Source organism: Megascapheus bottae, chromosome 16 (assembly GCF_031878675.1).
Source record: "Megascapheus bottae isolate mThoBot1 chromosome 16, mThoBot2.hap1, whole genome shotgun sequence".
Lineage (NCBI taxonomy): Eukaryota > Metazoa > Chordata > Mammalia > Rodentia > Geomyidae > Megascapheus > Megascapheus bottae.
In genome coordinates this window covers 41,535,676-41,549,494 of record NC_143524.1, presented here as the reverse complement: position 1 = coordinate 41,549,494, position 13,819 = coordinate 41,535,676, and the positions used below count along the sequence as shown (strand labels likewise).

The 13,819-nt window shown below is 42.3% G+C and overlaps 1 protein-coding gene and 1 pseudogene across 1 annotated transcript; one reads left to right on the top strand and one right to left on the bottom strand.

Annotated features, from left to right (window-relative positions):
* Positions 1–1,273: 1,273 nt before the first annotated feature.
* On the top strand, positions 1,274–9,562 carry Trim6 (tripartite motif containing 6). Its single transcript, XM_090349037.1, has 7 exons — positions 1,274–1,729; positions 2,498–2,593; positions 3,254–3,484; positions 6,155–6,177; positions 7,243–7,343; positions 7,608–7,634; positions 7,797–9,562. Exons 1-7 carry the CDS (start codon positions 1,307–1,309, stop codon positions 8,357–8,359), a joined length of 1,464 nt encoding a protein of 487 aa, XP_090205163.1. The 5' UTR covers positions 1,274–1,306; the 3' UTR covers positions 8,360–9,562.
* Positions 9,563–11,873: 2,311 nt separating this feature from the next.
* Positions 11,874–12,122, bottom strand: LOC150053334 (immediate early response 3-interacting protein 1 pseudogene; annotated as a pseudogene).
* Positions 12,123–13,819: the final 1,697 nt, after the last annotated feature.

The window sequence follows — 13,819 nt, the reverse complement described above, 5'->3', positions numbered from 1 at the left end:
AGTTTTCTAGTAGATAGTAACCCCCTAGTAGCTGGCAGCTGTAATCCGAGCTACTCGAAGGGCTGAAGTTTGAGGCTGTCTCAGACTCTTATGTCGAATTATTCAGCTGCAACTGGAAATCTGGTTCACTTGGTAACACGCCCACCCTTAGAGCTAGAAGCCTAGAGTATAAGTCCCAGTAATGGCATTTAAAAAAAGAGAGAAAGAGAGAAAATGGGGGAAGGCCTTGTTCCAAATGCAGAGTGTTCATAAATGAATTGTCACGTGGTAACTCCTTTGTCCAACTGCTTAAACCTAATAGAAATAATTATTATATTTTACACGCAAGATAGAATAATCAATTAAAATGATTGAGGCACTTTGAATTTTTTCTTACTCCTTTCTCCTGAGGTTTTTTTTTTTCACTTGTTTGCCATCCATTTTGATCCCCAAGATCAAAGATATCATTGATTAATCCACCTTCTGCTGTATTTCCAGTCCTTTCCATACCTCCCCTCCCCGGGAAAGCTCTGAGAAATAGAAATGACCATAGTAAGTGAAGATTTTCATAACCAGTTGTGATTCAGGAGGCTGAGATTGATTTGAAGCCAATCCCAGCAGAAAAGTCTGAGATTCCAATCTCCAGTTAAGCAGCAAAAAGCTGGAAGTAGGTCTGTGGCTAATGTGCTAGAGTGCCATCCACTCTGAGCAAGGAAGTCAAGCAAAAGTACAAGACCGAATTCAAGCTCCAGTATCAGCACCTGTATATACACACACACACACTCACACAATTTCTGAAAGATAGGGGTAAGAATAAAAAACAAAAGTGAGTAAGTGCACCGGGAATAGTCCTGGGGGGCGTCACAGTTTAGACAGAGAGGGCCTTTTGATAAGGGAATGTGTTTTAATATCTTGAAGGTGGATTTTGTTTTTGTTTTGGGGCTTGAATTTAGGGCTGGGACTCTATCCTTTAGCTTTCTTGTTTAAGGCTTTCACTATACCACTTGAACCACAGCTTTACTTTTGGCTTTTTGTTGATTAATGGGAAGCAAGAGTTTCATGGACTTACTGCCTAAGCTAGCTTTGCACGATGATCTCTGATCTCAGCCTTTTGATTCATCAGCCTGAGTCATCACCTGGCTTTCACATGTGTTTCTCTACTAATATATCTTATATGATTGGAATAAAGAAAGTGTAGTATGAATTCCTTTATTTTCCCTCCTTGCTTAGTCCAACCCTTGTTTTGTTTGCTCTTCTACCTAGAATTCTGTAAACAAGAGCTCTTAGAATTCAAACTGGGCGGGCCAAGGCCCAGCGAGTAGGTGCAATGACGTCAACAGTTCTAGACTACATACAAGAGGAGGTGACCTGCCCCATCTGCCTGGAACTACTCACAGAACCCCTGAGCATCGACTGTGGCCACAGCTTCTGCAAAGCCTGCATCATAAGGAATAGTGAAGAATCAGTGTACTACCCAAAAGACAAGAACAGCTGTCCCGTGTGCAAGGCCAGCTTCCAGCCTGGGAGCCTCCGGCCTAATAGGCATCTGGCCAACATAGTGAAAAGGCTCAGAGAGGTAGTGTTGGGCCCAGGGAAGCAACCAAAGGTAATGCTTTGCACACAGCATGGTGAGAAACTCCAGCTCTTCTGCAAGGAGGATAGGGAGTTGATTTGCTGGCTTTGTGAACGGTCTCAGGAGCACCGGGGTCACCACACATTTCTCATGGAGGAGGTTGCCCAGGAGTACCAGGTGGGAGCCCAGGATGGAAGGAGGACAGCGGGAAACAATGCCCTTGGTAGGGGATTGTGTGTGTGTGTGTGTGTGTGTGTGTGTGTGTGTGTGTGTGTGTGTGTGTTTGCACATGTGCTTGCACATGCATGTGCATGCATACTGATACCAGGACTTAAACTCTGAGCACGGTCCTTTAGTTTTTTTGGCTCAAGGTTAGAGCTCTACCACCTAAGCTAGAAGTCTGCCTCTAGCGTTTTGGTAGTTAATAGAAATTATAGAAATCGGAATCTCATGGTATTTTCTGCCCAGGCTGGCTTAGAACCATGATCCTCACATCTCAGCTACTAGCTAGGATTACAGGTATGACCTACTGGCACAGAGGATCTTTAACTGTACATGGCACCCTAATCTTATCTCTTGTACTGCTAGAAAATCCTCCTCCCCCCATCCCCCAGTCAAGAGTAGAAACGTTGTCTCTTATTTGAGGTACAAGATGGAGTAGAAGAAGCTTCTGGGGATGGAAGGAGGAACCTGTTGAGTAGAGTGTGGAAGATATGGTGTCTCTGAGGGTAAAGGAATGAAGTAGTTTGTGATCCAAGAGAAGGAGAACTGGCCTGTTCTTGTCAGTTTGCATCCTCTATGTGTAAATAGTTGTTTGTCCTTACCAATTTTTCAGGACATAGAGTCTTTTCCTGAGATCAGAATAACCTCTGCCTAAGTCACTCAAATCTAGGCTTGAGGCCAGTTAAAAGCTTGATCCTGTTTGATCTGCTGTGTTTCTTCCAGGAACTGTTCCAAGAGTCTCTGAAGAAGCTGAGAAAAGAGCAGCAAGAAGCTGAGAGGTTAATAGCTGTTCTAAGAGAGAATAGAACATCTTGGAAGGCAAGAAGAATTCCTCTGAAGGGTATCTAGGATGTCCTGGGATAGCACATAGTTCACGGGAGACCAGAACAAAGGAGTCTGGATCTCTGAGAGTTTCCTTTGGCCTGCTTCGCCACTGCATTCTCTTCAAACCTATCGATTGCCTTGTACAAGGGGCATAGGATTGGGCAAATGGTAAACATTAAAAATGAAGCTAGGCTTTTTGAAATCACCACATAGGAAGGGCTTTGTGGCCAGAGGTAGCCTCTGCTTTACAATTCCAGGGCTTCTTTTACCGTTTCAGTCTCTTGGTCTCCTGGAAATGATACGTTGGTCTTGAGGTAATAATTTCTATCTAAGTAGTCAAAAGTGGGAGGAGAGGCAAATACAGAACTTTGAGGGATTATTGAGGTTTACTGGAATTCAAATCTCATCTAGGACAGACTCACAGTCCATAATTAAAAGGCTTTGGTAAGGCGGTCTGAGGTTAATGGCCAGGGTAAAAGAACAGGAATCTACCTGTTCTGTCCTAGCCTGCTCCTGAAAATATTGACCACTCTCCCAGAGAGGCTGGCTCTGGAAAGCACTGTTACACTGCCTGACCTCTCAGACCCCCTTCCCCTAAAGCGGACCCCCTAAGCCCAACAGACAGCAGCCTCTTTTTCTTCCCTGATACTGAAGAGTCAGATGGAGCCTGAGAGACACAGGATCCAGAAGGAGTTTAATCAGCTGCGAAACATTCTGGACAAAGAGGAGCAGCAGGAACTGAAGAAGCTGGAGGAGGAAGAGAGGAAAGGGCTGAGTATTATGGAGAAAGCAGAGGATGAGCTGATCCACCAGAACCAGTCCCTGAGAGAGCTTATCTCAGACTTGGAGCAGCGATGCCAGGGCTCCATGGTAGATCTGCTACAGGTGAGACTTGTGGATAAGCCTAGGGTCTGGGCATGGGACAAGTAGGAAAAAAAACCAAAAATCCTTGGTAGTGCCTCTTGCCTATTGAACTGAGTAGAGATCATGAGCGAAGCATACGATCTAGAGTGTAAATGTTAGGGGAAGGCCCTGTTTTTGTTGCTTTGTTTGAAGGGTGGTCTAAGAGCTGATTTGATGACTCTGGAGATCCTGCATCTCATGATGTTCACAGGAGGCTTTCCCAGTCTTAGCACTACTAACTTTTTGATGTGGATAATTCTTTGCTGTGAGAGATTCTTCTGCAAGATATGTAGCAGCATTCTTGGCCTTTACCTATTCTATCCCAACAAGTGTGACAACCCCAAACCCCTCCATACATCCCCAGGCGTCCCCAGGAAGAGCATGTCTGACCCCAGCTCAGCCAAGAACCATTGAGTGCAAAGCACCTCTTGTCTCCATGCCTGTTCTGGGAGTATTGTCCGGTGCTTTTGCACAGTTTCATAACTGGGAAACATGTACCAAACATCAAGTTAGAGACTGAGTAGTTACTAGCTCTTCTTAGCCTTCTCTTTCTCTGGGAATAGATTTAGCTTTCATCTTGCAGTCATAACTACTCAAATGCATGCATCTTTGGAGGACAGAGTCTAGGGTGAGTGTACAGTTTATGACTATGTAAGGTGTCAAGTCTGGAGAGATTTGGTGGAGGAACTGGAATGGGAGTGGATACTTGAGGTAGCAGTTTGAACTTCTGTTTTCTACCTAAAATGAACAGTGCAGCTCTGAAATTGGGGCATGGTTTACCTTGTGACTTTTAGACCTTTCAGGCTGTTCTTTCCTTTCTTGGTCTTCTTTTACTAGCGGAATGATTATCTCTTTCTTCTTGAGAGGTGATATTAACACAGGTGGTCACTTTCAACCTGTTGTTCTTACTCACTTCTTTGGGGTTTTTTTTGGGGGGGGGGTTATGGGGCTTGAACTCTGGGCCTAGATGCTGTCCCTGAGCTCTTCAGCTCAAGGCTACCACCTTACCCTTTAGCCTCAGCCCTACTTCCCATTTTCTAGAGGTTAATTGGAGATGAGTCTCAGGTTCTTTAGTGCCCAGACTGACTTTGAACCATGATCCTCAGATCTCAGTCTCCTGAGTAGCTAGGGTTACAGGCATGAGCCACCACGCCCAACTTCTTATTCATTTCTTATTTGCCTTTTGTAGTCATTTTTGGTGTTAGGTTACTTTAATACTTTTCCTTTTCTTCTTTCATTCTGGCTCTTCCACAGACTCCTTAAGTTCTACAAACCCCCCAATCTCCTTAAATGCAATGGAATCATCAATGATACTAATGCAGGTGTTCCCAGACCCATTAGTATGACTATCCAATAGGCTTGGGGTTTTATTGCCCGTCCTGGGGCTTGAACTCAGGATTTGAGCACTGCCCTTGGGCTTTCTCAAGGCTAGCACTCTACCACTTGAGCCACAGCACCACTTCTAGCTTTTTCTACCTACGACTCTAACCTGGGTCTTTGTGCATGCTGGACAAGCACTCTACCATTAGGCCAAACTCCCAGCCCTGATAGTCTTTTTAAATCGAGTGTTATCTAACAGACAATTTTGTAGAATTCTCTGTTCATAAACATATTCTTCATTATGGTGTTATTAAATTTGCTAGCCAAGACACTGTTTGGTATGCTGACTACCCAATGCTTCTTCAGTTTTCTATGTTCCAGTCAGTTTGAGTTGTGGTTCACACAATGCAAAGTAGCCCAAACAGAGAAAGCAGTTATTTTGAATTATATGCATCCTAATGGCCTTGTCTTCAGGTCAGTGAGATGTATAGAGCCGAAATTAGGGAGCCAAATAGAAAGCAATGGTTACTTTTATTGAACAAGATTGGCAGTGGGATAATAAAAAGTAAATAGCCAATATAAGCATTGTAGGCTGGTACATTTTCTCTTAAATATTAGTTTGAAGTGCATGTGTCCCATTTGCTGGTTAATAGTCTAATGCATCATGGGAGAACAGATTAAGGAATCATCCACATGTACTTGTTGAAGTCCAGGAAATGGGTGGAGTCAGCTGAAATGGAAAGATCATTACAACAGTTGACTTTTCAGGGCTAAATGTATTTCTGGCCTTCGAACTTGTATCTTCAGTAACAGGAATAGATTGTAAGCTTCTCAAGGGCAAAAATTATTGCTTTATCATCATTCTCCAAGCAATGGCAAATTATATACGACATATGTATGTATATAACATCACATCAGCACATGCACACAGTTGTATGATTAGGAACTGATTAATTAGGTTATTTTTTTGGTATCTTTATGTGAGTTATTAGGGATGCTATGCCCTGAGTGTTTATGTTAATGAATCCAGTTTTTTGTTTTATTCATTGGTTGGTTAGTTTGAAGACAGAGCCTATCTACCCGCTATTCTGTTCTAATATCCTCCAACCTCAGCTTCCACAGAGCTATATTCCAGGCATGTATGACCATGCATACTTGCCCTGAGTTCTATATCTTTGTGGTACTCTCAGCATTGGTTCTGTATTACTATTACTATCATTATTATTATTATTATTATTATTATTATTTCTATTCATACCATGGAACTGTAGAAATGGGAGAATGACATGACCTATTTCTCCTTTATCTAATCTGTCATTTTTTCCTTTGTAGGACGTGAGTGATATCACAAAAAGGTATGTATAAGAAATCATGGAAGAACGGGTACCAAGACATGTGAAAGGGTATCAATGTATGTGAATTAATGCACCTTCTATCTGGCAAATATCATGTAACCCTTTTACTAATTACAATAAAAAAAAAAAAAAGAAATCATGGAAGAATTCTCAAGGTGGACAAAAAGTTCTATGTCTGTACTCAGTGGGGCAGGCAAGGCATTGTTCATGTTATCCCAAGATAAAGGAAATGGGCTAGCCTTCCCAGAGATTTTGGATGATGGGAGGACACAGAAGAGGGACAGGGAAGTACAGGGCCTGTTGTTCTTCCCAGCTGGGCTGTCTCTTCTCCAGCTAGTAAAAGATGTCCAGAGACAGTAAGTTGTAAGATGCTAGTAGAGCCCTGCATCTCAGGCTTCTGATTGATGTAGGACCTAAAAATCTTCTGCCTTCCTTTGGGTGTCTGTACGTCCCAGCAGTGCATTCCTATCAGCCCAGACATCTGCAGTGCCTCTTCCTGATCCCTTGGGTATGGCAGTGGCATTTAAGTATCTTACATCTTTTATAAAGATAGAAAATGATTTCCCAGCCATTGCTCTTCTTAATTCTGTCCTTTTCTCTAGGACATAAAGAAGGAAAAATTATTGTACTTTATAAAATGGACAACAGTAGAACAGGGAAAGAAACAAAATGAAGATTTAAGAGGTTAAATCTTGCCAGGTACCAGAGGTTTATGATTGTAATTCTAGCTACTCAGGAGGCTGAGATCTGTGGATCACCATTTGAAGCCAACCCAGACAGATAAATTAAGAGACTCTTATCTCTAGTTAACCAACAACCAGCCAGACATGGAGGTATGGAATATAGTAGTGTCTGCTTTGAGAGAAAAAGTCATATCTCAGTACTGGCACACATAACAAAACAAGAGGTTAAATCTTAACTGGAAGTTACACAGATGGTGAGTATCTGACTTCTAGTCCAAGTCTTCTTGGTCCAGTGCCAGGACCCTTTGCTGAGGAGTGTTGATGTGCACTGATGGTCCTGAATGGTGAGGGAAATAGGAAACATAAGATCTGTCGTTTCTAGGAGTGAGTTCTGCATGTTGAGGAAGCCCCAGGTTTTTCCCACCACGTTGAAAAGTATGTTCCGAGCCCCGGACCTGAAAAAGATGCTACGAGTATTTAGAGGTAAGATTTGGGGAAAGCATTTGACTGTGGAATTGTTGCTATGGTGAGGAGCACACAGGAAGGCCTAGTAGGTTGGGCATAGGACAAGAGTGGCAGTGAGTGGAGTGAAGAACTTGCAGTTCTTGCTTAATAGGAGACAAAAGTGACCTTAGTCTCATCTTCAAAGAATGACTCACCATTTTGCTCAGTCTGGCGAGAGGAGAGAGAACACAACCTGAGACCACTAGTTTCACTTCACTCGTGTCTCTCTTTTTCCTGTTATAGAGCTTACAGATGTCCAGAGCTACTGGGGTGAGTAGAAACTGTGGCCTCTTTGAGCTAACATGGGTGATGGCCTCCTTTTGCATGCTCTAACCCCCTCAAACCTATACATTCCCTCAGATCTAATGTGTCCATATCTGACTCATCCAACTCCCGCTTCTCTTCTAATGACTATGGTTCCTTTTCCTCTAGTGGATGTGACTCTAAACCCACACACAGCCAACTTAAATCTTCTCCTGTCTAAAAACCGGCGGCAAGTGAGGTTTGTGGGTGTTAAGCTGTCGGAGCCTTCCTGTCTGGAGGAACATCATGACTGCAGTGTCCTGGGCTCTCAGCTCTTCTCCTCGGGAAAATATTACTGGGAGGTTGATGTGTCCAAGAAGTCTGCCTGGATCCTGGGTGTGTGCAGTAATTCGGCAGAGCCGACCTTCTTCGGCCAGTATACCCACAATCTGAACCCTTGCCCCAGGTATCAGCCACAGAGTGGGTACTGGGTGATTGGCTTGCAGCATAAGCACGAATACAGAGCCTACGAGGACTCTTCTGCCACCCTGCTCCTCTCCATGACGGTACCCCCTCGCCGCATCGGGGTTTTCTTAGACTACGAGGCTGGCACTGTCTCCTTTTATAATGTCACCAACCATGGCTTACCCATCTATACCTTCTCAAAATACTATTTTCCTACTGCCCTTAGTCCATATTTTAATCCTTGTAACTGTGAAGTTCCAATGACCCTGCGTCGTCCCGGCCCTTGATTATCTTCACCCCCACCCCACAGCTGACTGCTCCTCTTCTCCATGAGGCTCACTGGCTCATGGCTCTTCTTTCTCAGGGCTTTTTATTTTTATTGTTTTGTGCCATTACTGGGTCTTGAACTCAGGTCCTCGATGCTGTCCCTTAGCTTTTTGGCTAAAGGCTGGTGCCCTACTATTTGAATTACAGCTCTTGCTTTCAGCATTTTGGTGGTTAATTGAAGATAAACACCTCACAGACTTTCCTGCTCAGGCTGGCTTTAAACCAGGATCCTCAGATCTCAGCCTCTCGAATAGTTAGGTTTAATAGCACAAGGCACCAATCCAGCAATCTCTGAAGTTGTGTTTTTTGTATCCTCATTCCTTTACTTTGGGACCTCAACTCAGCTATCCTCAGAGGTAGCTTGAACTGCATCCTGAGCTCTTGGTTCTGAAGGGTTCAGATGTTCAGTGGAAATTTTTCAGGATGCACAGGAAGAAATGGAAGAAATTCTCTTCTGGTAATTTGCTGTAAGTTTGGATTCTAAGTGAGAAATTGAATGTAACAATGTCTTTTTGTAATTATCGAGGGAGTCATGTTTCATTATTGTTATCAGGATCCATCATGTGGAGTTCTTTGAATAGATTAATGTTTATGAACACAATTAACCTATAACTTCATATTGTTATTTGTCAGGTTTTCTGAAATGTAACAATGAGCAAAGAAATTACTGAGTATATGTAGGAATAAGAGTGCTAAAAACAGTCAAAAATGTGGTTCAATTGGAAGGAAAGTGTAGGTACAGTCTTCACTACAAACTCTACCAATCTTCTGCTTTCATCATTTAAGAATAGTCATCAACAATTAAAAAGAAATTATGCTACTCAGGAAGCTGCGAGCTGAGGATCGAGGTTCAAAGCCAGCTCTGACACTAAAGATCGTGAGATTCTTATATCCAATAAACTAGAAAACTGGAAGTGGTGCTGTGGCTCAAGTGGTAAGGGCAGTAGTTGAGCTGAAGAGCTCAGGGACAGTGCCCAGGCCCAGAGTCCAAGCCCCACCACCCTCAAAAAAAAGAAAAAAGAAACTATGCATTCTAAGTGAATCAAGCTAGAAGAAAGAGAGGAAAGAAACTAATCAGATTTTCTCTTGGAAAAGAAATGCAAGAAGAAATCACATTTTCCACATCTCTTTTCTTTCTCTTTCCATCCTTCCCTTTTGTGTGTGTGTGCGCATGTGGGCGCGTTCGCGCACGCGTGCAACTGACAATTCATCCAAGGATCTATCCTCTGAATCCTGGGTAAAAACCTCTTACCACTGAGCTACAACCCTCAGCCCAGCCCTTACTTCTTTGTGCTGCTTCGAAATTCAGGCCCTTAGACAGACTCAGGCTTGTTTGTTTAGGGATGGTATAATAGCCACCTGAGCCACACCTCTCGTTTAGCTTTTGGCTACTTAGTTGGAGATGGAGTCTCAGACTTTCCTGTCTGGCGTGACCTTAAGACATGATACTCTGGACCCCAGCATCCTGAGTGCCAAGGATGACAGGCGTGGCCCAGTGGTTTCCAGCCCTGATACAGGTCCTTACTAAGCTTTCTACACTGGCCCTGAACTCTTATTTAGTGCAGGCATGCCTCAAACTTCATATTCTGTTTTGGTCTTCCAGACCTCTGGGATTTCAGGCATATACCACCTTCCCATCACTTCCCCTCTCTTCCCACTCTCTCTCTTTCTTTCTTTTATCCTTGCTATTGTTGCTTGATAGTAGTCTGGGGTTTGACCTCTGGGCTGTCTTTTTGTTCTTTAAGTATTTTTTTGGATAGATTCTTAAAATATTTTGAGACCACGATCCTGTTTACTTCTGACCTTCTGATTAGCTGACATTAGAGGCCTGAAACTCTTGCATCCAGTTTCATGGACAACACCCAGTTTTGCCAACCTTTCTTTCCTTTTTGTGTCAATACTAGGGTTTCAATTCAGCCTTGCACCCTTGCCTGGCTTTTTTTGCTGAAGGCTGGTATCCTACCTCTTGAGCCACTCTATCACTAGTGCCATGGTCCACTTCCAACATTTTGCTGGTTAATTGGAAGTAAAAGAATCATACGTAACAGCTAGCTTCAAACCATAATCTTAGTTCTCAGCTTGCTGAGGGACTATAATTACATGTGTAAGTTACCAATGTCAGTGTGCCAAGTTTACTGGATTAACTTTGAAGCTGGTTCCTTCCAATCTCTGCTTCCCAAGTAATTGAAATTGCAAAGCCCAATTATGTCTGCTGACAGCCGTTTTCTTTCTACCCAAATGCCAATAATAGCCAGTGAATGAGTTGCTGTGACTTTGGTGGAGAGATGCTATGTACTTTCCGAGCTATCTATAAAAAACTGGAGCGCATGTGAGGGAAAATGGAAGCTGCTGATTACTGTTAGTACACACTGGATTTCCACAAGAAAACAAAAATACCTCACTAATATTGCATTGTATATGGCAGTGATACTGCCCTGGATGTATGGGTTAAATAAAATTTAGTACTCATTTTGCCTGTTTCATTTTACTTTTTTTGTGTGTGCTGGTCCTAGGGATTAAACTTGGGGCCTAGGCACTCTTCCTGAGCTATGGTGCTCAAGGCTAGTAAGTAGTGCTCTACTGCTTGGAGCCACAATGTCATTTCCAGCTTTTTGGTTAATTGAAAATAGAGTCTCTTAGACTTACCTGCTTTGAATCAGGATACTCAGATCTCCGCCTCCATAGCAGCTAGGATTACAGGTATGACCCACCAGCGTCTAGCTCCTTATTAGAAATTTTTCTGTGACAATCTAGAAGTGGTTCAAGGCCAACCTGGGTAGAAAAGCTCTCCATCTCCAATTAAGCAGCGAAATGTCATGCTGGAGGTAGTAGAGTAATTGCCAAGCAAGCTAATCAAGCAAGTCCTCCGCTCTCTGATCACACTACTCAATGGTTCGGTATGTGGGCCATATATTTCCTTTCCTGTTTTCCCAGTTCTTTGCTTATTTAAAAAAGTATGTACAGTCTAAATATTCAACCAGTATGAAATAAAATGGTTCAAGTTACCTATTTATCTTTTATATGGAATAATTGTTTTAAATCATTTAAATTTTATTGGTGGGACAGTCATTCCCACATCATAACTAAGTTACAAATAAATTTAAAAATATCCCTGAGCAGTGATAGAGGAAGTGACAGCCTTGTACCCGTTTAAGAATCTTTACTATAGCATGAACTAGTAACAGTCAGCAGTCAAATCTATTCCAATCCTGCAGTACTATTGTTTCTGATTTATGTAACATTTTTTGAAGTGTTATGCATAATGATAATGAGATTAAAATGAGTATAGTACAAAGTGTAACTTTTTTTAAGAAAATCAAATAAATAGAAACTAGTTTTATTGTCAACTTTACAGTTTTTTTTTTGTTTTTGTCAAGTGCAGGATCAGCCTGCTAAGAAATGTTCTAGCAATGACTGATGTAATAACTTCCGTTGGCATCTTGTCTTCTGAGTCTTCATTTCTCCCACTGATGTTCAGCCAAATAATAAAAGCAACACGATAGTGATTGAGTTTACTATTATCAATGGCACCCTCATCATAGTTCTTACAGATCAAATAAGGTTCATTAGCTGAAATTTAATTCCTGGCTCCTCTCCAAATCTGCCAATTCCTTGGTCTGTTCCCCAGCCAATGTTTTTAAGAAAACGCTTTTCCTACAGCACCGCAATGGTGTTGACGCAGAGCAGGGCAGCCTGAAGCAAGGAGTACAGAGTAAAAACCATGGTCGTTGGAAATCGGCCAGACGCCCAAATGATTCCTCTCTCCCGCCACTGCCATGGGCTTTCCTAATGTCTGATTTACTGTCTGATGTTAGTTTTTAGAAAATTCTTGGCCAGGGCTGGGTGCATAGCCTAGTGGTAGAGTGCTTGTCTAGCATGGACAAAGCCCTGGGTTCAATTCCTTGGTACCACATACATAGAAAAAGTGGTGGAATGCTAACCTTGAGAAAGCCCAAGGACAGTGCTCAGGCCCTGAGTTCAAGACCCAGGTCTGGCAAAAACAAGCAAACAAAGTATTTTTGTCCTTGGTTCTCCAAGCCTGGATCTAGTAATAGAAAGGAGATGGGCCAATGATACCTTGCCAAACATTTCACAAAAGCTCAGATATGAAGTCAATCTAAGTACTCATCAACATAGAGTATGGCCTACTGGTAGAGTGCTGCCTAGCATGCAGGAAGCCCTGGGTTCGATTCCTTGGTACCATATACACAGAAAAAGCTGGAAGTGGTGCAGTGGCTCTAGTGGTAGAGCACTACCCTTGAGAGAGCCCAAGGATAGTACCCAGATCCTGAGTTCAAGAGCCAGGACTGGAAAAACAAGACAAAACAAAAACCCACAGAGGAAAAGATAAAAATAATGGGACATACACAATGAAGTAGTCATCAAACTCAAAGCACTGAAGGAAAAAAAATTCATTGTGGTAAAAGGTATCAACTGGAAGGTATTTGTGTTTAATGAAACAGGCCAGACACAGAAATACAAAAATTGCATACAATAATGGCATTGACCATGTGGAATATACAAAGGCTGATCTTACAGAAGCAGAGAGCAGAATAGGAAAGAGAGAAAAATGGACAGATATTCTAGGTCAAAGACAGAAAATGTCAGTTAAAAAAAATTAAAGGATTGAAGATATATATTGCCTAAAACTGACTTAGGAACTACATATAATAAAAATAAAATGTCATACAAACAAAAAGAAATAGAAAGTATACCTCTCCAAAAGGATAAAAAGGTTCAAATAGCTTTACTTGATAATATCCTATGGCCTATTTAAGGGAAAAATAATGCCAATCATTCACAATATTTTCAGGAATAAAGAAAAAGGGAGAAACACCAACTCATTCTATAATGCAAAAAATAGAAACATCACTTACAGCCAGAAGTTTACTTGTTTATTAGTGATTTAACCAAGTGACCAGTGGCTTAGACCTATAATCCTACTATTCAGTGAGGCTCAGATCTAAGGATGGTGGCTCAGGTTAGCCTGGGAAGACAAATCCAAGAGACTTTTCTCTTCAATAACCAGTAAAAAAGAAGTGGCTAAAGTAGTAGAGCTGTAGAGTGAATGACCTAAGCAATAGTGAGAGACCTTGTTTCAAGCTCTATTGTCTACACATACACACACACACACACACACACACACACACACACACACACACACGTACACACACACACACACACACACACAGAGAGTGGTTCTTAAAAGTCAACATAAAGCTGGATGCGGTGAGCTCATGCCTGTAATCCTAGCTACTCAGGAAGCTGAGATTTGAGAATCATGGTTCAAAGCCAGCCCGGGAACTAGAGACTTTCAGACTCTTGTCACCAATTAATCACTAGAAAAAAGTGGGGTTATGGCTTGAAGAGCTCAGGGACAATGCCCAGACCCAGGGGTAGGGCAGTAGCCTTGAGCTACT

Bases quoted from the DNA above. Each gene is read 5' to 3' on its own strand.
- Trim6 (XM_090349037.1), top strand. From the start codon at position 1,307: ATGACGTCAACAGTTCTAGACTACATACAAGAGGAGGTGACCTGCCCC. The intron at 3,485-6,154 runs GTGAGACTTGTG...TTTCCTTTGTAG, and splicing joins CCATGGTAGATCTGCTACAG to GACGTGAGTGATATCACAAA. The intron at 7,635-7,796 runs GTGAGTAGAAAC...CTTTTCCTCTAG, and splicing joins AGATGTCCAGAGCTACTGGG to TGGATGTGACTCTAAACCCA.